This window comes from Clarias gariepinus, chromosome 22 (assembly GCF_024256425.1).
Source record: "Clarias gariepinus isolate MV-2021 ecotype Netherlands chromosome 22, CGAR_prim_01v2, whole genome shotgun sequence".
Lineage (NCBI taxonomy): Eukaryota > Metazoa > Chordata > Actinopteri > Siluriformes > Clariidae > Clarias > Clarias gariepinus.
The window spans coordinates 12798336-12825500 of record NC_071121.1 but is presented as its reverse complement, the minus strand read 5'-3'; the positions used below and the strand labels follow the sequence as shown (position 1 = coordinate 12825500).

The 27165-nt window shown below is 40.5% G+C and overlaps 2 protein-coding genes across 6 annotated transcripts in view; both read right to left on the bottom strand.

Moving 5' to 3' along the window:
• bcl2l1 (BCL2 like 1) lies at positions 1 to 23925 on the bottom strand. 4 transcript variants are annotated; one of them, XM_053482752.1, is made up of 3 exons: positions 23838 to 23925; positions 18840 to 19640; positions 1 to 1224 (listed from the first exon to the last, which is right to left on the bottom strand). In XM_053482752.1, exons 2-3 carry the CDS (start codon positions 19410 to 19412, stop codon positions 1081 to 1083), a joined length of 717 nt encoding a protein of 238 aa, XP_053338727.1. In that variant the 5' UTR covers positions 19413 to 19640; positions 23838 to 23925; the 3' UTR covers positions 1 to 1080. The 4 variants fall into 4 exon arrangements, with proteins under 4 accessions (XP_053338727.1, XP_053338726.1, XP_053338724.1 ...); XM_053482751.1 differs by lacking the exon at positions 23838 to 23925 and adding an exon at positions 23026 to 23150; XM_053482749.1 differs by lacking the exon at positions 23838 to 23925 and adding an exon at positions 21734 to 21938.
• A 1256-nt stretch (positions 23926 to 25181) lies between these two features.
• Positions 25182 to 27165, bottom strand: part of arfgef2 (ADP-ribosylation factor guanine nucleotide-exchange factor 2 (brefeldin A-inhibited)) — a 35308-nt gene continuing 33324 nt past the window's right edge. Inside the window, exon 39 of one of the 2 annotated variants that reach the window (XM_053482748.1) lies at positions 25182 to 26819. In XM_053482748.1, coding sequence (XP_053338723.1) covers positions 26655 to 26819 — 165 coding nt within the window. In that variant the 3' untranslated portion in view covers positions 25182 to 26654. The remainder of the gene's footprint in view (positions 26820 to 27165) is intronic. The other variant, XM_053482747.1, reaches the window with a different exon arrangement.

Below are 27165 nucleotides of genomic sequence, written 5' to 3'. Positions count from 1 at the left end.
TCTTGTTGAGATTGGCTTTAATCTAGGTTAAGTCTATTACATGTTACGCGTTTATGATGCAGTGTGGCAACAATAACAGAGAGGAAAGGGCCAGCTCTAGCTCTCATTACAATACTCCCAATGGTGTAAAGAAAGTTACCACAATTTAAATCAATTTAATTTAATAATGCAATATTAAAAAAGAAAAAAAAGAAGAAAAAAAAACAGGTGAATTTAACTTAGTTTTTGTTTTTACTTATTTAGAATTTTTTCTTTTTGCAAAGCTTAAACAAATCTTGACCCTCATCATGAAACCCATACATGCTATTACAAACTGGACAAATATTAGCCTGGAACTCAACACTAAACTACAGAATTGCTCAGAATCTACTTGCAAAAAAGACCAAAGTTGTTGAGCAAAAATCGCTTTTACCCTCATTAGCCCCTCTGTGTGAAAAGGTTCCTTGCGAAGAACTCACACATTAGAATCAGAAAGGACTTAAACTGTAGTGCAAGGTTTCAATCATGCTCTTGTCCATTTTACAAGCCTCAGAAGAGTCAAAAAACATGAACAACTCTGAGACTCCATTTAGAACCTGTGAGCAGGTGCTTCAACTCCATTCCCAAGAGATCTGGATCATTGCTACTTGCTGTCCACTTTAAAGATAAAATATTTGTGTGTATTTTAAAAGACTAGAATAGAACAGTAAAGGTTTTTTTTTTTTTTTTTTTTTTTTTTTAAACATTGAACAAACAGAAATAAGTGGACAGTCTCTGAAAAGTGATCAATTCTTTAAAAAAAAAGAAAATAATTATCACTTAATCAATCTACTAAGTCTTATGATATTGAGCAACGTCACTGGTTTGGGCCAAGTAGCAACACAGTCCCTCTTTCATCAGTTTGGGGCTGTTTATACAAAGTTTACAGTTGTGCTTGGGCCACTCGTACAGTCCACAGTGCACCACGAGAGCAGGACGGTGTAAACAACAATTTCTGGCAAAAAAAACAAAAACAAAACAAGTACAAAACAAAAAAAGGTAAAAGTTCCTTCATGTATGTCTGAGGTGTATACTGGGTGGAGGCTGCGTCTTCAGTAATCTTTACAGGCGCTTCTGAGCGATGAAGGAGCCCACCACCACCCCCGTGAAGAGCGTCACACCTGCCAGCAGCCACTTCTTAAAGCTTTCCTGCGACCTTCTGCTTTCTGCTGCTGCATCTTGCCCGAAGATCTCTGCAAACCGTTCCTGTATAAAGACAAAAAAAAACAAAATCTCTCAGAAAGACTGACAACACCAGTAAAGCCCTTTAAATCAGTAATACCAGCCTCATCAGCAAATGTTGATCACATCCAAAACTACAATAAATTTATAAATAAATCAAGAAATGGCCACAAATGTGATGGTCTTTTGAAAAAATTTAAATCCTGCAGTGGGAATCCCACAGCAATAAACACAACCATCCAATAGTACTGAGGATCCTATAGCCAATCACATGGGTCCTTTAAAGACTTGCCCATCACAGGCCTCCTTCAAACACACCCCTTTCTCTAACCAACCTTGTGTGAGGTTTTAAAAAAAATGGGACAAAATATAACCACCAGAAGGCGCTCGCTCCTTTACACAGGGGTACAGACCCGACAACTCGCTTTTAGAGCTGAATTCTATAGCAACCAGGTTTATGCAAAGTGCCGAGAGGGGATTTCAGGCTTAATGCTGTAACATGTTTCTAAAGCAAACAGCAAACAAAGTGGAGGGTCGTTGATTGACTGAGCTTCAGCTGAGCCATTCAATAAAACGCGTGAATTTATTACTCGGATAAGCTCGTCTGCAATGCCATTATCAGTTTCTTCCCTTTCTTCCAACGAGTCAATCATAACAGACATTTTGGTGCTATAAAGCCCCTGCGTTTTTCTTCCCTCATTCGCCAGCAGTGAAATCAGGTAAACGTCAGCAAATACGGCAAAAATATCTGGAGCATGTAACCCTGATTACACCACATGCTGTAGTCATGCAGACTGATGTCATCCCCCAGCATTGCCTTTCACCTCCAAATTCCTGTGTCTGTCTGTGCTGGTATGAAGTCAGAGAGAAACAAAATCCTATGGGACTGGATAAAAACACGCGTCTGTATGTGCCTCTATTACTTTATCACAGACAGAAAATAAATAGGTTTTAATGTACTATAAAAAGAAAATAAAGGCTGGATGGATTCAAAAAAAAAAAAAAAAAAGATTTAAAAACACAAATGCTCAAATTGCAAAATGCTTAAACCATCTGACTTCCGGACATTTGTGCATTCGCTGAATACAAGATCACTGAAAGCTTTTATTATTGTATAAGAACCGATGATGTTGCATGCAGAGATGATTTCGTCCTTCAGTGCAATAATTGCTCTGGGTCGATACTGACGCACTACTCACTTCAAAAGTCTCCTAAGTTTCTCTTTCTATTTTCCTTTTGGTTACCAAATATTGTTCATCATCACTTATTGTGATACAATTAGATTGTTCGAAATTACCTGTTGTATAATACAGATTGAATTGACACCTACTATGATGTCAACTATCATTCCTACTAGTTTTTCTTGTCACATTCCTGAGAAATCACAAAGATGTTCCCATGTCGGAAACCTGAACCATTACCCAACAATTGCACAAGTTTCTTAAACATTAAGCCTTCACCATACGAATCTATGTGTAGGCTGTTACTATAGAAACAATTCCGTGTTAGAACGGGTACATTAGAAAGTCTTGCTGCTGAAACATTTGTTAGAGCTAATGTTATTGAAAATCTATCGAATCCTTCTCATCAGTCGGTGCCGTGGTTTAAAATTCTGCGTACAATTGAAAAAGTATACGAGATGACCTCAAATTGTTTAGCATGAACAAAAACAAAATAAATTAGCCATGGTTTGTGATGCAGATACACTAAACATCAGACCCACTTAGCATCAAGGTACACCATGTACACCAGACCCACACACACACGTGCATAGCCGAGAGCTCAGACAGAGAGAGCATTGTGTAGTGGCTCTGGGAGAGGCTGGCTGAAGTGGAGCCCTTTAAATCCTGTTGCATTTGTAGCAGCAGTGTCAAAAACAGTGTATGCACAAAATGAGGAGAGGGTGGGAGCAAGACAAAAGGAGAAAACAGTAAAGGAGGAAAGGAAAGGTGAACTGGTATGATCAAAGCTGCTGAAAGCACGATCAAAGGGTTTTGCAGGATAGACAGCTGGATGATGTGTCTTTAAGAATAAAGTAAAGAAAGAATCAGAAGGGGAGAGAGGTAGAATTTCTGAGGAAAGGGAGTGGTGGGTGAGTGCACAGGGGTGGTGGCAGCTGATAACGTTTGAGCAAGAGTTAAGAGTGCTGTGACAGCGCAGGAGTGTGACCTCATGACTCCGGACCTGCAGCGGAAAAGCACAACAACCTCGCAAACATTCTGTCAAAACAGCCAAGCTGTACCAAAAAAAAAAGAAAGAAAGAAATCCAACGCAGACAGGCTGCTATCGTGCACAACAAGGATCTCAGCCTGCAATACAATCAAACCTGAAGCTGCCTGACATTCCTGCACCCGAGGGCAAATACTGAGCTTTGCTTTAAAAAAGCCAGGACTCTGGCAAGCCATGCAAACACAGACCCAGACTAAAAGACTTCAAGAGGAAGAGGATGTTAAAGATCCTCATTGAAGATCATGCCATGTGACTCTGGATCAGCTGCTTCAGAAGGAATGCAAATATTGACTGAACTAAGGCAAGGCTGTGCAATGTACACTGCCTCATGCACACCCACAGGCTAGCACATTTTACATACATGCAAGGTATGGGGAATGTGTGAGAACAACAGGCGAGAGTGCACAATGGCATGTGACCTGTCTCACAACGACAACATTTTTTTTTTTTTTTTTACTTATTCAAATCACTCAGTTAAACGATTCATTATGATTCATTCACTGAATAGTTCGGCTGCACGGTTTGCCTAAAATTAAGCTCTTATTATGATAATAACTGACATACAGCTTGGCCTGGGTAAAATAGCTGATTGTATGTCATAGTTTGAAGAAATTGTTTTCTCACACCCAACCCAGACTATAACTGCATGCGCTGAAAGAGTGGAAATTTCCAACTCTGCCTGAGTGAGGTCTAAAATCATCCAAGGAATAAGTGAACACCACATTCTGGCTGTGGTGGAAAAATTCAACACTGACTAAATTCAAGAAAGGAGATTCTTAGACATGACAGAAATGATTCACTTAATTAACGACAAACAGCAGCTTGAAAAACAAGATGGACAAACCAAAACGGCAGAATCATGAAACCTGGATACCATCAACCTAAAGAGTTTTCTCAGCACGCAGAGGACATGATCGGACTGCTTGCTTCACGTCTAAAGCCCTGGCCTCCCAGGAACTCCTTTAATGGGTGTGGAAATCACACTCATTAAAAGAATTTAAACATGTGGAAATGCTTTTAAGCAAGGTCAGGACTGTACATGGGATGTGGCAATATCTAACATGGCTATATGCATCTGAATTGCAAATGTATGGCACAAAAAAGAGAGAAGAAGAAAAAATGTAAATAAAATTCAAGAAAAGGGGAAATAACTGAAACAAATTTGAATGTATTAGTCATGTTTTGGAAAGCTAAATGAAACTGCATGAAAGACTTTCTCTCGTGTCCTGTCATATCCTGCGGCCTTCACCGCTGGTGTGTACTGGCTGTGGTTTTACATTGTATTGTATATAAATGGAGTATTTTAAATACATTCTAACTGCCCCAGCGATTGCCCATGAGCTTATATTCAGTAAGCTTTGAGTAAGCGGGCTTTCCGTTCTTTTCTCAGTGCAGGGAAACGTGGCGAAATGTTGGTCTGACTCAATCACACATACAGTACGCTCCAACAGTGGCAGGTTAGAGATAAAGTTGAACAACAATGGAGTGTTCTCTTAGGACAGGATTACCTAATCAGTACACACTGGATGTCAAAGGCAACATGAACAGCTAAACGAGAAAAGTCTCTAAACCATAAAGTGCTTTGGAGATTCCACATGTGCACATGGAAACCTGTGAAGGATAAAACACACATGAATCACTTCTTTCCACTTTGCTAATTAGGTTCTGTTCTACTACACAGACTGGTCATGTCTCAGAGCTATGTCTGCCACCTGATTAAATCCTACTCCATACACCAAGGTAGTGAACATGCCCAAACATGCCTCCATCAATACCTCATCATCATCAGAGTGCATTCACTACACTAGCCTACTCTGAGCCAGGTCCTTATCAACCCCGAACACCTTACAGGTTACAGTAAATACTGTACGAGCAGTGACGGTGACTAGACAGCCACACCTACACACACACACAAACCTCATCAGCCAGGCGAACGAACTGTCCTAAAACACCCAAAGGATGGGTGGGTTTAGAAGACGTGTCCAGTGGGATTGCTGCTGCTAGGCAGCGGTGTCTGCACACGTCTCTCCAGAGCAAAGAAAAGGGGCTCAGACAGAGTCGCAGTGAAGAAAAAAGGTGTTATTTTATTATACCTTATGTCTGCATGTATATCAACAAGATGCGTTATGATACTGCGCTTACTGTACCACAGTATCGTAACAAAACAGGTGTAAACGTGTCTGCCTTTTAAGCTGGTGCGAATGGAATCTGTACAGTGTGTATGCATCAATCTGGCACTAGAGACTGTCATTAAATCTTAAATTAGGAAAAAAAAAAAAGTACACAAGAAGAAATGGTAGACAGTTCAGTTCTTATCATCATTTATGTTGTAGAAATAATTAAAATAATCTCAGTCAATCAATTCCCTCACTGCCTTCCTTTAGTCCTCCTGGCTATCTTATTTGCATAGAAAAAAAGATCACAAAGGGTAATTATTGGAAATGATGGACATGCGTCCACATGCCAGATGTAAATACAAGTCATATATGCAAGGTGTAAAGGAGCTGCAAAGAGACAGATGCATATATATATATATATATATATATATATATATACATATATACCCAGGCCGAACACCTACCACTGAGCTACCAGTGTTATTATATACATACATGGTGTTTGCTAGAACTGTTCAGGTAAGAAGAAATACATGCGAACTAGAATTCTAAAGTTAGCAAGCAGATATGATGGAAGGGGGCCAAGGTTACAACAGAGTTATGGCGAGGTGTGTACTCACTGTGACAATGCACGCATGAGTCACTGACGTCCTGAGTGTTTCAGGAATGAGTGAGCTGGGAGGAGTAATGATGCAGCAAGACTGCTACTGATGAAAACTAATGAGTAAAGAGTGTGTGTGTGTGTGTGTGTGTGTGTGTGTGTGTACGTGAGAGAGAGAGAGAGAGAGAGAGAGAGAGAGAGAGTTCAGAGTGACCCAGGAGTCAAACAATCAAGTCTTCTCCGGTATTACAGTACGGTAACCGTCCACCCATTTTTGAAATCTTTTCACCCACTGGTGTCCCTTTCACACACTTTACACACACAGTATTAATCAGACTGGTCATTCTTTTAAAATAGATGCCATTGTCTGTGTCATAAGTCAGAGAGAATGTATAAACAATCAGTTTGGCAAAAACTCAGCTGTGTTAGTAGTTATGTTAGTGTTCAGTAAGGCCTGGAAACGTTCTTTGTGGCATGACATCTGCTTGTTCCAGGCACCCGGGCTGCTGATTGTCCACCCTTGAGCCATTAACTCGATTAGTGAAATCTGAGACACCCAAAACGGCATCGCTGTCCCTGTGTGTAACTCAGTTCTATTTCAAATTCATCATGTTTTATTGGATAAGCTTAGCGGAAACAAGCGGAGCTCTGTTCCACTTGTTCCCCTGAGCCGCCCCCCCCCCTGGACCGAACAATCAGTGCTGGCAGGAAGGGCAGAACTTCCTGACACTCGCTGGAATGCTGCTTGTCAAAGTATTTTTATGGTGGAAGGGAGGTGCGAGAAAAAAAATAAATAAATCAGCTGATTTGGATCAAAAAAAGCTGCACTCAAAGAAAAACATGACCTCTGAGCTTGCACACGAAAGCAAATTCCTGGATTTGTTCTGGGTTTTTCCTCGCGCAGAACACATGACGTCACTTACACAGAATACGAAAGCACATCGTCTTTCGTCTTCATGAGTACTGTAGACTTCAGTAAAAGGAGACATGGCTTTGACAAGTCACTGGACAGGATATGTGACAAGACAGGGGATGGCTGAGAATTACAAAGCACTTTCAAAACACGACAGGACAGGCATGGACGTTTGTCCGTCATCGATCAAAGAGCATCGGTCAATAGTGTAGCCTGTGTTTACCAGAATTACATCATCCTAGATAGCGCTGGTCATCGTCTTTATCCCCTACAGGTCAATGACATCAGTGTGATTCAGATTATCACTGGTGGGTCAGCAGACTTCCAGAGGGTTGAATGTGGTTAACACATCTCTGAAACTAACACATGTTTTGAAATCATGTCCTGTTCTACAGTATACACACAACTTCGTATCTCATCTTTAAGAAACCGAGTTGTGTGCAGCTAAGATTTGTGTCTCAACCATATTATGAGGCAACTCCCCAATGGTATGTCGTCTTGCACACCAAGGCAACACACACCTAAATAACAGGTTCGATCCTTCAAAAATAAATCCTGCCACTCAGAGTATATGGACTGTTAACTATAATTTACGATTATAATGTTTTTCAAAAAGAGACATGAAAGTCACATGGCATTATGACCATCAGCATCTTAATGATTTCTATTTAATCTGTTTTAATCTCTATTACTGTTGCAAATATTGTTCGTGTTTCTCCTCCGACACCACGTTACACCCTTATGTGTTCAGTGTCAGCAGCACAGTCATGCCAATAAAACGACCTTGGACTGAAGTGATGGAGAGATTGTTAGATGCCTTGCATTCTCGTTTAAAAAAAAGCCTGAATGATTAATCTTGAATACCAATCGTTAAAAATAAAAATTTAAATTACATTAATGATAAAAGGTAATAAATGAAAGATTACAGAAGATAATAAAAGATTAATCAGGGAAGAACGGAGAAACAGACCAGCCATGGCAATAAAAACGCAATAATCAACACACCTTAAAACATTTTAAAGTAACACTACTTAGGTAGTTATCTAAAAATGTATTATTTCATCATAGAGGTGTGAGATTCTTCCAGGATGGTCGTTATTTACAGTACTGTGCAAAAGTCTTGACCGCTTTCACTTCATCATATCAATGTAACTTAAAATATGTCGAGTAAATGACAGAAATAGGAACAAATTTGCTATTGTGACCGGCTGCCTAAAGATACAATTCTAAAACCAATGGTTGTTGATATAAAAACATTTTATATCATTGGCTAGTGAAAGCAATATTAAGAAGAGAGGAGTGTTGAGAGCCTTACCTCCCATCACTGAGCTACAAAACACACACATCCCTTCCACTATTTTAGGTCATATCTCTAGAGCTTTGTCTAAAGGAGGGTTCCTTTCTGTTACTATGGTGATATGTGTCTGTGTCTATGGCTTTGCGAGTGAGGAGTATGTTATGTAGAAGTTAAAGAGGAGATAACGATGTAGAATAGTAGGGCCGAGACACCAAACTGTTTTGCATGTTACCATGTTAACTTTCAGCTCTTGTATGGTTAGAGAAATCATGAAAATAACAAACACACACTTACAATTATTCCAATATTTTGTACTATCCCAATATAATCAAGCAGTACAAAGCCAACCTGAAATATACACACTTCAGAAGAAGTCTACATAATAAGTCGGATAAGCTGACACAGGCTTTTCAGTAGAACATCACAATGTCTTAGCCTGCATGCCTTCTTTTCGTAGTGCATCCTTACACCATCACTTACTCAGCTAAGTGAAGCAAAGGCACCAAATATGTAAAAAAATAAAAACTGACCCAACAAACCAGGGTTCCACTGATCCATGGTCCAGATCCATGAGGGGCCAAGCACACCAGTCAGTGACTACAAAGCCCCTCACACAACATGATGATGTGATGCACTAGGGCTTTCGACACATTCCTACCAAATCCAGAAATAACTTTTTCATCAAACTGTGTTATAATAGCTCTCCTAAAGTGTTTGGCCCAAACAGGCTAGTCTTGGCTTCCAATGCAGATTAATGATCCTTGGACCGCTATGACTCACAGGTTCACCGGATGTCCTTTCTTGACCGGTTTTTAGTATTGCAAACCACTGCGCACCACCAATATTCCACAAGACTTGACATTTTGGAGAAGCTCTAACCCAGCTTTTTAGCCATCCTACGTCTCTCAGTTCCTTACGCTTGCCCGCTTCTAGCTCATCAACTTTAAGAACTTTATTGCTCACTTGCTATTTAATAAATCTCACCAAATCTTGGATGTCGATGACATCAAGATTTTATCAAATATTCTTAATTTTACTGTTTATGTATTACACATATTAACCAAGGTGAGTATTAAAAACATACCCTGGATATGTATTAGTTTTACTGTACGTGTCAATAACCTAGATACCTACTTTTAGTAAATACAGTCTGGTTATTTGAAAATTTTGTTCGATTTTCAGCATATTTTAAGCAGGGAACAAAACCCTGTTATGGCATTTTATTTTGTGCAGTCTTGTTTCACTAAACATGACTTTCCTGTTATTCTATAATTACTTCTTTTTAATAGATGTATTCAGTCGGGCGAGTAGGAACACATTAGCAGACAAAATATTTTAATAAAATAAAAGACAAGTAAGAACTCATCAAAAATAATATATATATATATATATATATATATATATATATATATATATTATTTTTGATGAGTGTGTATGTGTAATATATATATATATATATTACACACACACACACACACACACCAGATCATACTAAGTCAGTTTTAGCTCTGTTCACCTGTATCGCACCTGATCTGATTACGGTTAAGTAAGAAAGACAAAAACTGATCAGGGTTTAGTGTGAAGCCGGACAATAATGCATACAACAAAATGTAGAGATGAATGAACACCATAAAGCTGACATACAGCAAAACCACGGGGAAGTCTAGCAGGAAACAGACTGCAGGCTGTGGATAACGAGCTGTATGCAAAGACTGTGTGTGTGTGTGTGTGTGTGTGTGTGTGTGTGTGTGTGTGTGCATTTTCCAGAGTTCTAGTCATGGTATGTTAGCACCATCAATCTCTGCTCAACCATGCCTGCGCACATGAGCACAAAGAGACATGTTATCTCAGGGAGAAAGACAGAAAGACAGACAGGCAGAGGGAAAAAAATGTGAGGAATTGAAAGTCAGAGATTAATGTTGGGAGGCAGGCATGAAGAAAACTGTTAAGAAAAAGAAAGAGTGAAAGACAACTGATTATACTGCAGCTTATCAGTGCAGTTCACCGGTCACAGTGTATTAGCGACTGTAATTAATCCCAAGTCAGTTTTAGCGCAAATATTAAAATAAAAAGTTTACTTTACTTACACTACATGTTAAATGTTTGATGAAATCCTGATCATTTATTTATTCATCTTTATAAGAAATATCTTCATAATGATACCAGGGATATGAAAGCTAGAGAGAAAAAGAAAGAGAAGAAAAGAGAAAGGAGGGGGGGGGGGTCTGTCCATACTGTACCACAAATATGAATAATTTATATCGGGTATCGTTTAAAAAAAAGCCTTAATGATTAATCTTGAATACCAATCGTTAAAAATAAAAATTTAAATTACATTAATGATAAAAGGTAATAAATGAAAGATTACAGAAGATAATAAAAGATTAATCAGGGAAGAACGGAGAAACAGACCAGCCATGGCAATAAAAACGCAATAATCAACACACCTTAAAACATTTTAAAGTAACACTACTTAGGTAGTTATCTAAAAATGTATTATTTCATCATAGAGGTGTGAGATTCTTCCAGGATGGTCGTTATTTACAGTACTGTGCAAAAGTCTTGACCGCTTTCACTTCATCATATCAATGTAACTTAAAATATGTCGAGTAAATGACAGAAATAGGAACAAATTTGCTATTGTGACCGGCTGCCTAAAGATACAATTCTAAAACCAATGGTTGTTGATATAAAAACATTTTATATCATTGGCTATAATTTGAAAATATAATATGTACCGGTTAACTTGGAACCATTAAAAATTCAAAATGAATTTTCCATTCTTACATGTAAAATTAACACAAAATTTACTTTAAAAAGATGCGCTCTCCAAGTGAAAGCGAGAGAGGGGGAATGACCTTACCAGACCTGCAGGGGCAGAGTGCAAGAATGGACAGGACATCAAGGAGAGAGAACGAACCATTAGAAACATAACAGAGCTGGAGCTTAAACATGAACTAGGACAAAAGGAAACCGCAAAAGTGAAAGTGTGATATGGAGAAGGGCCGAAGGCCGACAGGGCAGGACAGTGAAATAGAGCAAGAGCAGAAAAGAGACAGGAAGCAAATAAATAAGAGAAACTGTTGATGGCCTGATTTACAGACAAAGCCGGTTCAAGCAGGGATTGTGACTCATCCTTGGTTCACTTGCATTACAATCTAGTGCTCAGCCACACACACACACGCACACACAAACATGCAGAGAACAGTTAATGTGACAGTCACTGCACTACACTGCCAGAGGCTGACTGGAGACACATGGCACAGCAAGGCATACAGTACATACATCACTCTGCTTCCTTAACTAGGAATGCTGGGAATATTGGGCTACGCTTCCCTAATAAGCTCACGAGTCTTTGCACTAGTGGCCATTTCGATTGTCAAATAAAGTAGTGACTGAAAGACTAAATCAACTATTTAGATGAATAAGCTTTTAGTTAGCTTGAGGTAGTTCGATGTGGCTAACAAATAAAAAAATAATAATACTTTGTTTATAAAAAATGTATTTTTAATGAAATGTCCTGCTCATAAACACAATAAATATAATTCCCAATTTTTTTCTGCCTAAATCTAAAACCCAGGTTACATAAGGATGCAAAAATAAATTACTTATATTTTAAAGAAGGCAGACGACAACTATGGTAGTTAAACAATAATTTAGGCGATCCCTTGGCCTTCTGTTAAATAACAGTGACAAGCCTAGCAGGGTGAGACCTGGCTTCAGGTGTATTTTTTTAAACTGCTGTCCGCGCCACAACAACAGGGCTAGCAGTGCTGTGATTAACGCGGAGAGAGAGAGAGAGAGAGAGAGAGAGAGAGAGAGAGAGTATGGCATCCCAGCCACACAAAGAGAACGGCCCGTTTAGCTTGTTTGGCTCCAAATAGTTGGGATTCAACCGTTACTGAGGAACCACCCATGATCTGACTTTTCTCATTTCATGCTGGCTGTCACTGAGGGAGGAAACTAAATGTAAGCGATTCAGGCACTCTGTGGAAGAAAAGCTGCCTTTCACATATCAACGGTATAATCTTTTTAAATTTTTATTATTTCACCTATAAATAAAAAGGTGTTATTTTTGACATATCGCTCTGGAGGAGGTCCACCACACCAGTGCACACTGACCTGCTCTTCCCTGTTATGGACATCCAACTGATACTGGTCAAGTCCCATGATGCTGGCTAATGTCAGTGCAAGTGCATTAGGAGGGAGATTCAAAACTGCAGATCGCTCTTCCACAAGACTGATTAGCACACAAATAGAGTGACAGTAAGTAAATGTGTGCGTGTGTGTGTGAGTGTGTGTGTGTGTGTGTGTCTGTGAAAACGAGACAAGACTATTAATAGTCAGGAGTGGAGCTGAAGCTCTGTGAGTGTGAGACCCAGTTGGGCATGTTCACTCTACAGAATAAAACCCCTTTTCTCCAAATGCAATGCGATGCGCTCTCACACACACATACAAACACACTCGGGGTGACTCATCTCGCTGGTGACGAACCGCAATCTGTGAAATGCAAGCAGATAGACGCTGACTGCCCCCCCTTCCCAACCACTAAGAACCCCTCACACGCCTCTCAGTTCATTTCCATTATTATCGAATCTCATGAAACAAATTAAAGTCGAGCTCTTGATCTCAACGCCGTGTATTACGAGTAAACACGAATCACAAGATAGGGACTCTCGTACGATTAGATTGCCTTCCCCTCGCTCCTTCATGCCCATGCTGAAATTTCACCTTCGTCCTCAGTCGCCTCGAAGGAGCGGTTTTCCCTGGCCAAGCTTGTTGTTTTATCCTCACCACTTTTTTCTCAATCTCCCTCTCTCGACACAAACAGGTTAAGATTTAGCAGCAGCGACGGCAGCAGATTGAACCTTACCATCTGTTTAATCCAAGTCAGTCCACACCACACACACGTAAACACAAACCATCCAACCATATTACACACAAACACAAACTCTCAACCATATCTCAAAACAATGCTAAGCTACGATGTCGACTAGACTCGATTTCCCGAACCAGTCTACGGAAGCTGTGCTGGACAAAGTTGCTACAGGATAACAAACAGCTGGTCCCCTCAGAGAAAGGAAACATCGGTCTAAAATGAAGGAGGCTGTGCTGATGGGACGATTTGTATGAAGCTAATCTGTCTGTGGGGGCGTTGGAGGGGATGTAGCGAGAGATCCATAATTCGTTTAGATCATCAGCTCTCCGCTATCTCTCAGAGCTTTTCACCTGGACCACTGCAGGGTGTGGGGGTGTGTGTGTGCATGCATGCATGTCCTCTGTGTCTTTGTTTAAGACAACCACGTGCACATTGCAGGTTGTCCACCGACCAAACACGCCGTAACAGCTAGACTATAAATCAAATAAATGATGAGGGAAAAAAAAAAAACATGCTTTCCGTCACACACACACACATATGTAAATATTCAATAACCCAAATGCATCTTCATATGTAAATGTGAATGACTGCTAATCTTTGAGCAATATTATACACTTTTTATATTATTTTAAGCTCGGTGTGAAAGGATACGGATTTTGATTTTTCTGAACTGGTAGCCATAAATCATCGAAATAAAAAAAAAAAAAAGAAAAAGGCTTGAAATATGTCACTTAACCTGTTGTGAATACGAGTTGCACTATTTTAATAAATTATACATACGCAAAGACACACACACACACACACACATATATATATATAGTGCTGTGCCAATCATCATGTCTTCATATTTTCCATCTAAAGAGTCAGACTTGTTGAACACACAAATCTGTTTTTCAGGTGAGATCTGAGTCACTTTCATATGCGCTTCTAGGCCGGATACATATCCGATATGCGGTCATGTGACCTGAAGGAGAACGGGCAGTTTCGGAATTCACGCATGGGGTTCCTTCTTGATATCAGTCAGCGTCTTCAACATAGGGATTTCGCAGCAGTGTTGGCAACAGATACTAAGACAGCTAAAGTGAAGCATCTGGCTTTATTACTTCTGGGCTAACTAACTGCTTGCTAACTAACTGCTTGCCATCATAGACACCCAAATCTCAAGCAAATTTTTGCATCACATCCATTGTTTGTAATAAATAAACGGTTAAACAAATATGACGCGTTTTAGCGCAGACGCAGATCAGGCGTGTCCAACTTAAGAGAAACAAACAAGTCACTTGTAATTACGCATGTGACCCATCAGGACATGCAATTCCGATCTTACAAAAAATAAAAAATAACTTAAAAAAACTGAATTGAACAATGGGGCTTGTAAAGTGAACGTAGCCATAAACGAAAAAATAATAGTATTTACCAATAAGGACACACAGTTCTGCAACAACAAACTAGCTATTCTTATTTGCTGTTTATGTCTTTGACCATTGTATAAATCATGGATAAAACAGGTTATACAGACCATACAGCCATTGGGTTTTTTGGGCTTTTTTTATGGCTAGTATGATCATTGTTTGAATTTCTGTACAGATTTCTTAAGACTCCACATCAAGGATCAGCCTAAAACAGTTACGCCGCAGTTCCAGATGTGCACAAAAAAAAAGAATGTTAACCCTTAAGAAACGCATTCCCAGTGGCAAAGTGCTTTCCCTATCATCGGGAGATCGCTGGTTCGAACCCCGGGTGATGCTGTTTTCCTTTCACAGCCGAAGGCACAGAGAGGGCTGATTGGCCGAGCTCTCTCAGGGGGGAGGGATGAGAGGTACTTGCGCTCCCACATTAATCACGGCTCTACAGCCAATCAGGGGCGTCTGTGAGCTCACGCACGCGGAAGGAGTGGCTAGCGCTTTCCTCCGAGTGTGTTACTCCACCCCTAACGGTGCGTGAGCGAGCAGTTCGATCTGGTCGGCTGGCGTCACGTGTTTCGGAGGAAACACGGGATAGTCTTCGGCCCTCCCGACTGAGTGGTAGTAGTAGCCTTAATGTGGGAGCCCCCTAGTGACGGGGAGGAATTGGCTACGACTAAATTAGGGAAGAAAATTGGAAAAACCCAAAAAAATAATTAAATAAGAACACATTCCCAAAAATTTTAATGTTTGAGCAACAGCGGTGGTGAAGAAGAATATTACAAAAAAGACGCTCACTGCTTTAAAGAAATAAAATTTGCACAAACTTGCCAATGACTGATTCGTGGATGAAAATCAGAAGGATGTGGAAGTACAAAAACAGCAAATCTATGACGACGGCGCACGCGTGTTGTTGCATGTCTGATCTGCAACACGTCTACCCGCGTGAGAAAATCCGACAGGCAGAAAAACAGGCAGGGAGAACTGAGAGAGAGAACTAAGAGTGACAGAAAAGCAAAAAGAGATGATGACGAAGGAAAGAACAGGGACGGATATATGCAGACAGAGACAAAAAGAGAATAAGATGAAGAGAAAGAAAGACAAAGTGATGCAGGACAGGGAATCACTAGGTCAAGGCAGGTAGGGAGGACGAATCCACACAGCATATTCTTTTACAAATACCTTAGGAAGCAGCGAGAGAGAGAAAGAGAGAGAGACAGAGGGGTGGGGACACTGTAGAGGAACTAGAGTTTGAATAGAAATCAGAGATATGTTACTTATTATTGGGACAGCAATAAAAATTTTTTAAAAAAGATAAATATAGCCCTTATTTAAACGTATGCTTCAGTGAGTCCCTGCTTGCCTGTGTAACTGTTTGGTCTGTGTGTATGTGCATGTGTGTGTGTTTAATTAAGGACACAGGCAGTGCGTTTAGACATGAGTGGTCTGGCAGGGATGAGAGCTGTGACACTAGGGCGAAGAACCCTGTTTGGACATTGTGCTAATGAGAGCTTTAGGGGAACTGCCACAGGACGACATCGCCCCCTCCCACCCCATCACGCACATACACTCTGAAGGAGAAATAAAGGACAAAACCTCCTCCAAAGATGGAAAGAGAACATGTGGAAGTCTGTACTACTCCCTCTCTCTCTCTCTCCTACCCTTGCCTCCCCCCAGCCTCTACTTGTCATTCTTACACTCACCCGTGGGTTGAATATGATTTATGCGATATCCGTCTGTCTACAGGAAGACGTTTACTCAGGGCACACTTACTTATTATTCATTCAACTAGCCCCTCCCTCAAGGAATTCACCTCAGCAACCATCTCTCTCTCTCTCTCTCTCTCTCACACACACACACACACACAGCTCACAACCACAGCTAACAAGATCCTTGAGATATTAGTGTGGATGCCTGATTGAACACCTCTCCATCAACTCCATCAACTCCGTTTACTGTGACGCTTTAATTCCATCGACTTTTCCCTGTAAAACTAATTAAGAGCCAAAAACCGGAGCAGAGGGAAAGAGGGAGCTCGAGGACGGGAAAGCATTTGAGGAACAATGGCACTGTAGCAATTCATTAAAACACTGCAGCAGAAGAGACAGTGTGCCTATACGTGTGTGTGTGTGTGTGTGTGAGAGAGAGAAAGAGAGAAAAAAGCACCTAAATGCACAGATATACTCAGGTACTCAGACACACCTGCAGCCCACAGCTGTCAACGGCTTCCTCACAGCCGTGTATGTGTGTGTGTGTGTGTGTGTGTGTGTGTGTGGGTCCGCGTTTGTTAAATGCCATATTGCCAAGTCAGACAAAAAGAACAGACATTTTTGGTACTATGACGAGTTGAACGTTGGTGTTGTAACAGCAGTCCAGCCCTGAATGTACGCTGTTTTTTTCGGTTTTTTAAGCACACCTGCTCTTTATGAGAACATGAAAATTATGTCTTCAGTGCGCTTCGTGAACTCATTTCCCCCTCTAGAAGTGTACACGTCTGCTTGCTTGCCCGTGAAAGACGCTACAGCTGCCACTAACGACCCATGCAACCACACGGTACCAGAGTAGCTGATCAATTCCACCCATTAGACAAATTCAACCAGCAATTAGTTGGGGGTCCGGTGTTAACAGCATGCTTGTGTGTGTGTAAGAGAAAGATAATGAACATTGTGTGTGTGAGTGTGTCTCTGAGGGTACCTGGCCTACATTCAAGGATGTTCATGCACCATATTCGTGCTCGTCTCCTCCTCATCAGACTTACAGACCTACTTTCGTTTACCACAAAAGGAAGTGACATCACAACCACACGCCTGCTTCTTTCGGGGGAAGAAGAAGTGAAATAAGTATTTCTCTTTTAAATCCTACAGGATGACTTCATTCAGCCATTTTTGTCTCATTCAATACTAAATGCCGATACTCACTAGAGTGACAAAGTGAATTTCTTGGTAAAAACAAATCATTGTTTGTTTTTGTTTTTTTTTTTTAAATATTTTTGGTTTTTTTTTTTTTTTTTCAATTTTCTCCCTAATTTAGTCGTGGCCAATTCCTCCCCATCACTAGGGGGCTCCAATATTAAGGCTACTACTACCATTCAGCCGGGAGGGCGAAGACTATCTTGGTTTTGTTTGTTTTTTTTGGCTATACCTGAGAGTAAATTCATTTTAAGGCCAGGACGGACTCTAGTTCATAATATGCCTGACATGTTGTTTTTGTGTTCCTGAGAATGGTTTGGACACTATGTCCTCTGAGGCAACGAGTTAGGACGTTTTGCAACTGGGGGGAAACACAAGTCGGTGTGGAAGTGTTTCATGTCGTCCAATGCCTCGGAATGGAAACTCAAGGCATCTGAGCATCGAACAGCACGCGCAGTACGAGTTCCCCAATCAGAGAGACATTACATGCAACGGCTCCCAATCAGAGAACGGCCGCGAAATGACCTTTCCTATTAGACAAGTACTTCCATAAGATATTCCCAGTGGGCCAGCTGGTCGTCTGGTTCTCACCACAAAGGGAAAGAATTGCTTTTTATATCGCATCTCCACAAAGCACGGTGCACATGACCTCGCTGACAGCGTGGGTTTTTATCTACTCTCTGGATGACCAAAGAAGAAAGAGGAAAAAAAAAAAAAAAAAAACACAAATTGTGGGAAAAAAAGCCAGAACAATGGAATACCAGCAGGGAAAACAATAGAGCAGCATAGGGACCGTCCCTCACCATGTAGCGTACATGTGATGTTCACTGCTCTGCTGATTTTTGATTTAGCTAAAGAGCAGCTGAGATGATCAATGTTCAGCTGACCAGCCCACTCTCTGACCATTGCGTTATCTCTCTGTCCCTTTCAGTTCTGTGCCGTTTAAAGCCCCCACCCAGACCCAGGAGAGGACAGACACTAAAAACAGCTCTGATCTCGACCCAGGGGGGGCAGAACATTAAGCAAATGCAAAACATGTTTACACAAACACTGGGGTTATCGTCAGTATGTGATCAATAACATCTGACATTACCTTCTTTTAAACGCTGTAAACGTGTAATCAGGACATCTAATTACAAGAGCTGAGCTCTAAGATAACAACGGGATCAGTCATTTGTGGTAAAGTACAAAATGTCATCAAAAAAAACCAACACCACCACAAACATTTAAACTGAATGCCGAAAGCATGAGAATGGTCAGAAGGTTTGTAATGATTAAGCATTTCACTCACCCATCCTCCTTGCTCTTCAATCCAGGGCTGGATGTGGTTGTCCAGGTAGACGGTCATCCACTCGGCGATACGTGCCACTAGCGGACTCATCTCCTTTTCCACGCACTCGACACAGAGGGCACCTCCAAAAGCGAACAAGCCCACGATACGGCCCCAGTTGACGCCGTCGCGGAACACCTCGTCCATCACGCTCTCAAAACTCTGGTACACCGTGACTGGAGTGATATGCAACTGTGACGACAGGTCGCTAAAGGCGCGTGCATAGCGCTGCTCGAACTCATTGCCAGAGTCACGCAGCGCCTCCTTTACTGCCTCCAGGCTTGCGCCGCCATTCACCTGCCTTTGAGGGGACAAAGTTGGCGATCGCGGTGGAGTGCCTGCCGATGCTGTGCCGTTTATGGAGCCGTTAACGACTGCTGTCGGCGTCTCCAACTCTCCCGCTCCCGCCGCGTTCTCTTCCTCCACCTGGCCGTTCACATCTTCCGTGAGCCCAATGTGGTCGCAGGGGTAGTTTTTCTGGGAGAGCTTGTACTTGATGAAGTACACGACAAGTTCTCTGTTGTAGTAAGACATTATTCAGTGTAATATGTCAGTTTATGTGGTGCTGGATACCGTTCCCGCTTGCTCGTCAGTGTCTGAGGAACAGCACACAAATGCTCAAGTCTTTACTCAGGCTTGTGTAAAGGCTGGCTATCTCATCACGGATCTTGAGCCAGGTCGACCTCCGATCTTAATTGATTTTCTCTGCTTTCTTATCCGGCGTAAACAGATACAATCAAGGATGGTGCAAGATCTTGGTCACTGTGGACAGATAAAAAATAAAAAAAGTGATTAGTGAGAGTGCTTACATGCACTAACAGACGTCTCTGAACAGGAGGAGGAAAAGATCATTATTTTTATTTGTTTATTTAGGTAAAAATCTGGCAATATTTCAGTTCTGCCATAAGCAAAAACAAGTTCAGAGTTAAAGTTAATTTTACTGGTGACCTGGGAAGTGAAACAATTGGTACAAAAAAAAACATGCTTAGATTTTCTTTTTTGTTTTACATTATTACAGAGAGTAAGGACACATGGCTATAGCAATACCCAGGAATAGCTTATTGTGCCTCTAAAGACAGGCACAATACGCTTACTCAGAAATGCTTATTGTGATATTTATCACATTGATCGTGTTATATCATGCCTTTTCTTTAGCTTTTGTAAAGAAACACCTTTTGCTTCTAACTCCAGTGATTAATTTGGTTGTTCAAAGCAGCAGATGGTGCCCTTTATCACCTGCCTCTGATGAAAAACAAAAAAAAGGACCCTTTTCCCTTCTCTAAGACTCTGGCAAAGCTATCCACTGTGATTGAAATTAAGATTTCATCTAAAGTGGACATGAGGACGGAAATACGAGCTGGAGTAAATAAAGGAGCGCGTGTCCAGCATGTACACGTTCAGTGCGCGTGAAGAGTACACACAATGCGTGGCTCTGCACATCATCCCGAACAGACAATTATAACGGGTGACACAAACAGTCTGTATAAACAGCGTTCTCGGGGAGTAACAGAAACCACGTAAATTCACAATTTACTGGGGGAAAAAATCCCCAACAATGAAAATGAAAACGGCGCAGTTGTGCGTGAAGTCAGACACGCAGCCTGAGCAGCAAACACGTGGTTAAGCGGAGCAGCTCGGCTCACCACTGCTTCATCAAACCTGGTGGAAATCAGGACCCAAACAAATCACGTGTTTAATCTCCTGCGTAATCGATTTTTATTTATTTTTAAACGAACTCGGCACTTCACCAAGGCTGTATCACGAATTATTAAGAGCACGAGATGCTACAGAGCTGCAATAAACGCAGCGCTTATGGACTGTTGACAACACGCAACTCACTGAAGAAGAATGCGTGCCCTAAAGGCCAGCACAGTCAATGAGAACAGAATGCGAAAAATCCTCACGAAGCCATCTAAAATGCAGCACATCCCCGGGATCTGTAAAGTCTAAACCAGTGGAAAGCTTAGTCAGAAATTAACTGGATGATAACAACAACAACAATAATAATAATAATAATAATAATACCACGAGCGCTCTTGGACGATGTAGAGTAGAAGCTCGCTTTATCTCTGTTGTAAACAACACACATGACAACCTGCTGAACCACAAAGTTAAAGATCAACCCTGCTTACCCATACGGAAATCCTGTCCGGGCTTCACGCGAACTTTAAAAATACTTCTGCGGTGTTTTGTCGTCTAAAAGCTTTTGAACCACACGGTCTAACAGCTGCTTTCTAGAATCTACTGTAAAGTATGAGAAAATAGGCTGTTGAACAAGAATATTTCGTTTGGTCCCGCCCCTTGTTCCCACGCACCGCAGCGCGGCCCCGCCCACAGAGCAATTACGTAACTATAGGAACCTGTTTCGGCACAGTACAGTACTGTTCCATCATCATCGTCGTCATCATATACATATACATTATTACATATACAAAATTAGCTCAATATATCGCGTTGGACAATATCTTTAAACGTTTTGTTTGTACAGTCAGCGGATGTAATTTAATTTCATCTAGCCTAGCTGCAATACTACAGAACTTATTACAACCAAACGTCACTATTCTTTAACACACACCCAGCTTCAAACAATACGTAAATAAACAAACCATATATAACTATAAAAGCACATCTATAAACAAAACTAACAACAGAATAAACATTAGGGTTCATGTAATATAATTTGAAGCTATCAGCCCTTCTCCTATTCAGCCCTAGCTGAGACAACTACGTCAGTCCTGGGTTACCACAGGCACTCGGCTCGCTAGCTAGCAGCCCTGTTAGCGTGCAGAAGCGGCCCAAGTCACAATAAAGCACTACAGAACAGAGCGTTACGGCTAAAGCTGCTTGCTACTTACTCAGATAATTATGAGCGCTATGTCTTGCTCTCCGACATGATCGAAAGACTGAGCAGGACGCCAGTTAGTGTCCGACTGTGAATCCGACATTTCTTGCCAACCTACCAGAACCCACCACAGCAGCCTGGCAAAGATACGCTAGGCTATTTAGCTAGCTACCGAACCTGCTTGCTTTCCGATGGAAGCTTTCATTTCTTTTCACACTCCTATTGGGACAAATTCGACCTCCGGCGCAAGGGTTGGCAAACAGTTCCACTTCAAAGGGTTCCGCCCATAAAGCTGACCAATCACCTTAGAGCAGGGAACGTGCTTGTCGGAATGCAGGTGGGGATTTAAAAAATGCCAGACTCCTCTGCGCATGCGTATGCCATCCGCCCTCCTGTACTTAGTACACTGCGGAAGTTAATGTCGGTGTTTAGGTGGAAACGAGTCTTGTAAGATAAAATATATATTTACAAGGCACTAAAGGTATTCCAGGAAAAGTTAGTAATCAAACATTTAATATTATTCATGAAAATGTCCTAATAAAAATTGCACACCAGCGCACCGACTCGGACTTTACACAACCTTTCCGTGGCTTTTTCCAGTGACTATGAAGAACCCAATATAGGTCCTGGTCCCAACAAATGTAATGTTTTTGACAGAACTCCGAGTCAAAGCTCACTCAAATAAATAATGCGCAAGCTATCACCATGGTAACCTCTATGACCTCGCACAAGCATTTGATACTGTGACGCATTTAATATCAGGGCGTTCTCAAAGTTAATATTATTTAAAGGTCCCCGGATCACCCAAGTTCACCGTCCAAAATTCAAACAAGAAATAAAATAATAAGATAAAATAGTAAAAATAATAAAACATAAAAAAAATATTTAAACAATATTTAATAAAGCAGTAGACAGAGTCATCACGTAAAACAAATGAAGACATATATCGACCTAGCGGAAGAAACCAAAGCAACTCTAACTTACAGCAACTTACAGTCAAAAAGATTCAAAATTCAATATACATCCTAGTTAATTAAAAAGCAAATTGTACTGTTTGCCTGTAAATTATTGCTTATGAACCTAAACAGCTCCAACTTTCAGTATGACAAAAATTACAGATGTTTTACAAAAAAAATCAACTACAAGTGAAAAAAATCTTGTGTCATTTTTATGTCGAAACAAAATAACCGTGAGCGTAAATAAGTGTAGTTTTATGCCTGAATAAACCGATTAAAGAATGTATCTTAACAAAACAAGACAATGTAATGAAAAAAATATTTTAAAATAAAAAAAAATACTCCATACCGTAAGGGGTCGTCGACGGCACGTCTTAAAACGCGTGGAAAAACTGTGTAAATGTTGAAAATCTGCGGAACTGCTGAAATTCTGCAGGAGTGGTGAAAAAACCTGCCGAACTGTTGAAAATCTGCAGAATTGTGGGAAAATTTTCACCAAGCGGCGTGGCGTCTGCCGTTGCTAAGCAACCACGACGCCGCGATCAAGGCAGCTGCGTGATTTAAATTGATTTCCAGCACCGAAAAATCCCTTGTTAAGCTCTGTTACTAATTTTTTTCGTGGACAAGATTGGGCGCTTCCCATTTTCAAGCACGAAGAAAACACGGAGAATTCCACCGGCTGATCTCTATCGCTCTCTATTGTAAGCACGTCTCCATTTAAAATTTCACAATTGAAACCGTAAAAGATGCAACACGTGAATGGCCCAAAGACAGTCAAAACACAAAGCAGGCTTAGTCTAAGAAAAGGTTCCAGTCAGACTTCAAGTTAACTGCCTAAACCATATGGCACAAAAAAGGTGTGGTGGCTTCATGTTATATGTTTATGACGACCAAATTTAAGGCTAATATAAGAAGCCACAGTCACGCGACAGCCTTCGAGCCCATTAATGAAAAAAAAAGTTTTTTTTAAATAGATTTATTAATTTTGATATTTTTTCTATTTCACATATTATTTTTTTATTTGAATACTCTATTTTCTCTACTCTACTTTAGGTCACGTGCGGGCGTATAAGTTTTTCACCGCATATCATACTGTGTTTAGCTTTGTATTTGAAAAAAAAAATTATTTGAATTTAATAGGAAAATTATTTTCAACCATACCGTAAATGGTCGTTCACTCCACGTCTAAAACTGCGGAACTGTTGGAAATCTGCGGGACTGGTGAGAAAACCTGCCGAACTGTTGAAAGTCTGGCGGATTGGGAAAGCTTCCCCAAGTGGCGTGGCGGCGCGTCTGCCGTTGCTAAGCAACCATGAGCGGTGCATTCTATGACGGGAAAGTTGCGTGATTTAAATCAATTTTCAGATCAATTTTACACACGATTAAACACTCCTATTTTATCTTCGCTTGGGACCAGCGCTACATCCAGTGACTGGGAATCGAACCCGGGCCTTCCGTATGGCAGGCAAAAGACCTACCACTGAGCCACCATAATGATTACACTATATATAATTCACAGAGAAACAAAGCACCTAAACATAGGAGAGTTTATATAAAAAAGTTTTCTTTTTCAATAAGGACCCTATTTCAAGACAGAAATATAAACGTATTCTAACTACAAAGGTCTGCTCAAGTCAAACTTTTGACTGGAAAGGATAACAGAACATTCAAGAACAATAAAGGGAGATTTTATTATTGAAAAAGAAAATATTTTTTCGTAAACTCTTCTATATTTAATATTTTTTTCTCTGTGGATTATATAGTGTAATCATTATGGTGGCTCAGTGGTTACTACTTTGTACTACATAACTCCCCTGCTACACTTTATGTCTGAAACCCTTGCTTCCTACAAACTCTCCAAATATTGAACTGTCTTGGATTGAGGTCCGAACTCTACAGGAAACATAGCAAGTCGAGTTCCTCTAATGTGAAAGTGGTGTTCGTGAATGATGGTCGCTAAATCAGTCGATTATTAAGCACAGACATTCCACCCACTGAATGTTCACATGATTATCGTTCATCAGTGTAAAGGCTTTTTAGTGTCACCAATTGACCTAATGGCATGTTTTCGGGAGGTGAGAGGAAACCAGAGAACCAAAAGGAAACACAATGACAGCAGAGCAGAAGAGCAAGTGAAACTTCACACAAGGTGTAACCTGAGCTCAGGATTTAACCTGGAGCCTGAAGGTATGAAGTAGGAATGCTACTGTCTGTGGCACCAAGCTTCTGACTTTAAAACTAGGCTTGCTTTTTCATTTTAATTATTACAAACTTCAATAAGAAGCATGAAAATATTGATAGTTTTCAAACTTCAGCATATTACCTTACTCACACAACTTAAAATGAAGCACACTGGAAGTTGGTGTTAGAGTGTTATGAGCTTATTTGAATATTAATGTGCCATACAGACCAGGTTAGCCATGCACAGATGCATTTGACTACCAGTTTAAATGCATGTGGTTAAAATTTTATCTTATCAATTAAGGTACATGAAAAATGTAATATTATGGAGTAAATACCCTTAAATTTTCATCGAAAATTCCCCATGCCTGGAAGATAACACCACATTGTGTAGCGCATTTAATTCTTTATTTTACATGAAAACTTTACACTTGTTTTTTTTTCCTCTTACTGTATATATTTATATTCCCCATACATCAGAGGAGCAAAGTAGACATATATAGTTGCAAGGGAAGGAATGCTTTCAGAAAATATTTAAATGCACTTCAAATAATTAAATACATCAGAATAAAAATGAATCCCAAGCTTCATATGCTCTGTAACTACAGAGGCTTTATACTGTTATACTCAAGTATAAACAAGTCTGCATTATTCAGTGTATGTAACCTTTCTTTTATTTATGCGGTTTCTCTGTGTTGGGATGGCCACACTGCAAGATAATGAAGCAAGCTGACATGATCACACTCGACACTGATGATGCTGGTCATCAGCTGTTGATGGGACTGGAAACACAACAAACCTGTCCATTAAGCAGGGAGAATGGAACAGGCATTTTTTTAAATGTTTTCCTGGCTAAGGAACTTGCCTGCCCATTATGCACGGAAGTGTAGTGTGTTTAACCGAGTGAATGGAATGTCTTTGACAGAATACTTTATTAAATCACCCAAAAAAATTGAGCAGCTCTACTTTCCCTGGTCAATTCCCTTTAACCGTTAAACCCTATTTTTAATCAAAACAGACTTCAGAAGGTGAAGGGTAAATGTCTATCACATTAAGGTTAAATGTGATGCACACAACCCACATCTGTGTTCCATAAATAATGTTTCATGCCTGTGGTATTTGAATGAAATATGCCAAGATGCAAATACCAACAAGAGACCGTATTTTGCACTGTTCGTCATTAAAGCTCTAATCAAAAATGATCAAGATACCCCCCCAAAATTTTTTATGAAATAGCTATAACCAAGATGTTCCTGCAGTCCCCAACCTTGTTATAATTTCTGCCTGAGGATTTAATGAATCTCCTTCATCATAGGCATAGCCGTGCTTTAAATTACAAATACGTGAATAGTGGAATATTTAAATGCTCTTTCCGCTTTGTGCAATTGGAAATCACTGTTTTTTGACTCATTGAAAGGACAGAAATAATAGATAACAAATAAAAAAAAAAATAAACAATGACAATCAGAAACAGGATAGACAACCATATGGTTAATAAATTAATTATTGTTGCCATGGAATAAGTGATATGATTTGACTGAACTGCAGTGTTGAACAGCAGCGTAGAGGAAAAGCTCTGCTGGCTCACAGTGCTGTTTTCTCTTGAAGAGGAGCTGAGGGGTGAAAAGGTCATGAGATCCAGACATGAAGTTTGGCTCTAGACACAGAGCCCGAAGTAAGCGGTCTCAGCATTGGTTCTGATTGGTCCTGTGTGGTTCTTCACACCAGAAACGGGTCTGCAACACTTGTCTGCCTTCTAATTTCATAGTATTTTATACACGCAAGCCAAGCAGAGGCCTATGAGGACGGGGCTCGTGCGTGCACCATGTCTGGGGCAGCAATGTGGAAGACTGAGCCGATGCGGAGGAAGAAGCGACGCAGGACTGCACGCAGCTCAGGGATGAGGTCAAACTGCATCATCTCACACAGGTGTGGGTAATAACAGGAGGCATGGGGTTTGAACTGCAAAGACATAAAAGATACATTTATAAAGAAAGGATTTAAAGTAGAGATTTAAAGTAAAGATTTAATTAGTACATCAGAGTCCTACTACAACAGCTACTGCACATACACACAAAGATGATATTCATCTGTAAAGGTGAAAATTGTAAATATTAGTAGGATATTAATTAAAAAGCAACAGTGGCCAACTATTCTTTACTCTTGTTACTCTTAAACTGAGAGATTTCCCTAAGTAGGGGAAAAAAGTAGACTGTGTTTTAAGAGATGTATATCAGCTCTGACATTATCTATATGCTGTAATAAAAGAAAAGGTCATCAGGCTAAAAAAGAAAGGGAAAGCCCCTGG

What these genes read in the sequence shown, in the direction of transcription:
- bcl2l1 (XM_053482752.1), bottom strand. Translation starts at nt 19,412, where the DNA reads ATGTCTTACTACAACAGAGAACTTGTCGTGTACTTCATCAAGTACAAG. An exon ending in TTGAAGAGCAAGGAGGATGG is followed by an intron (nt 1,225 to 18,839) that starts GTGAGTGAAATG and finishes GTCTTTATACAG; the next exon opens with GAACGGTTTGCAGAGATCTT.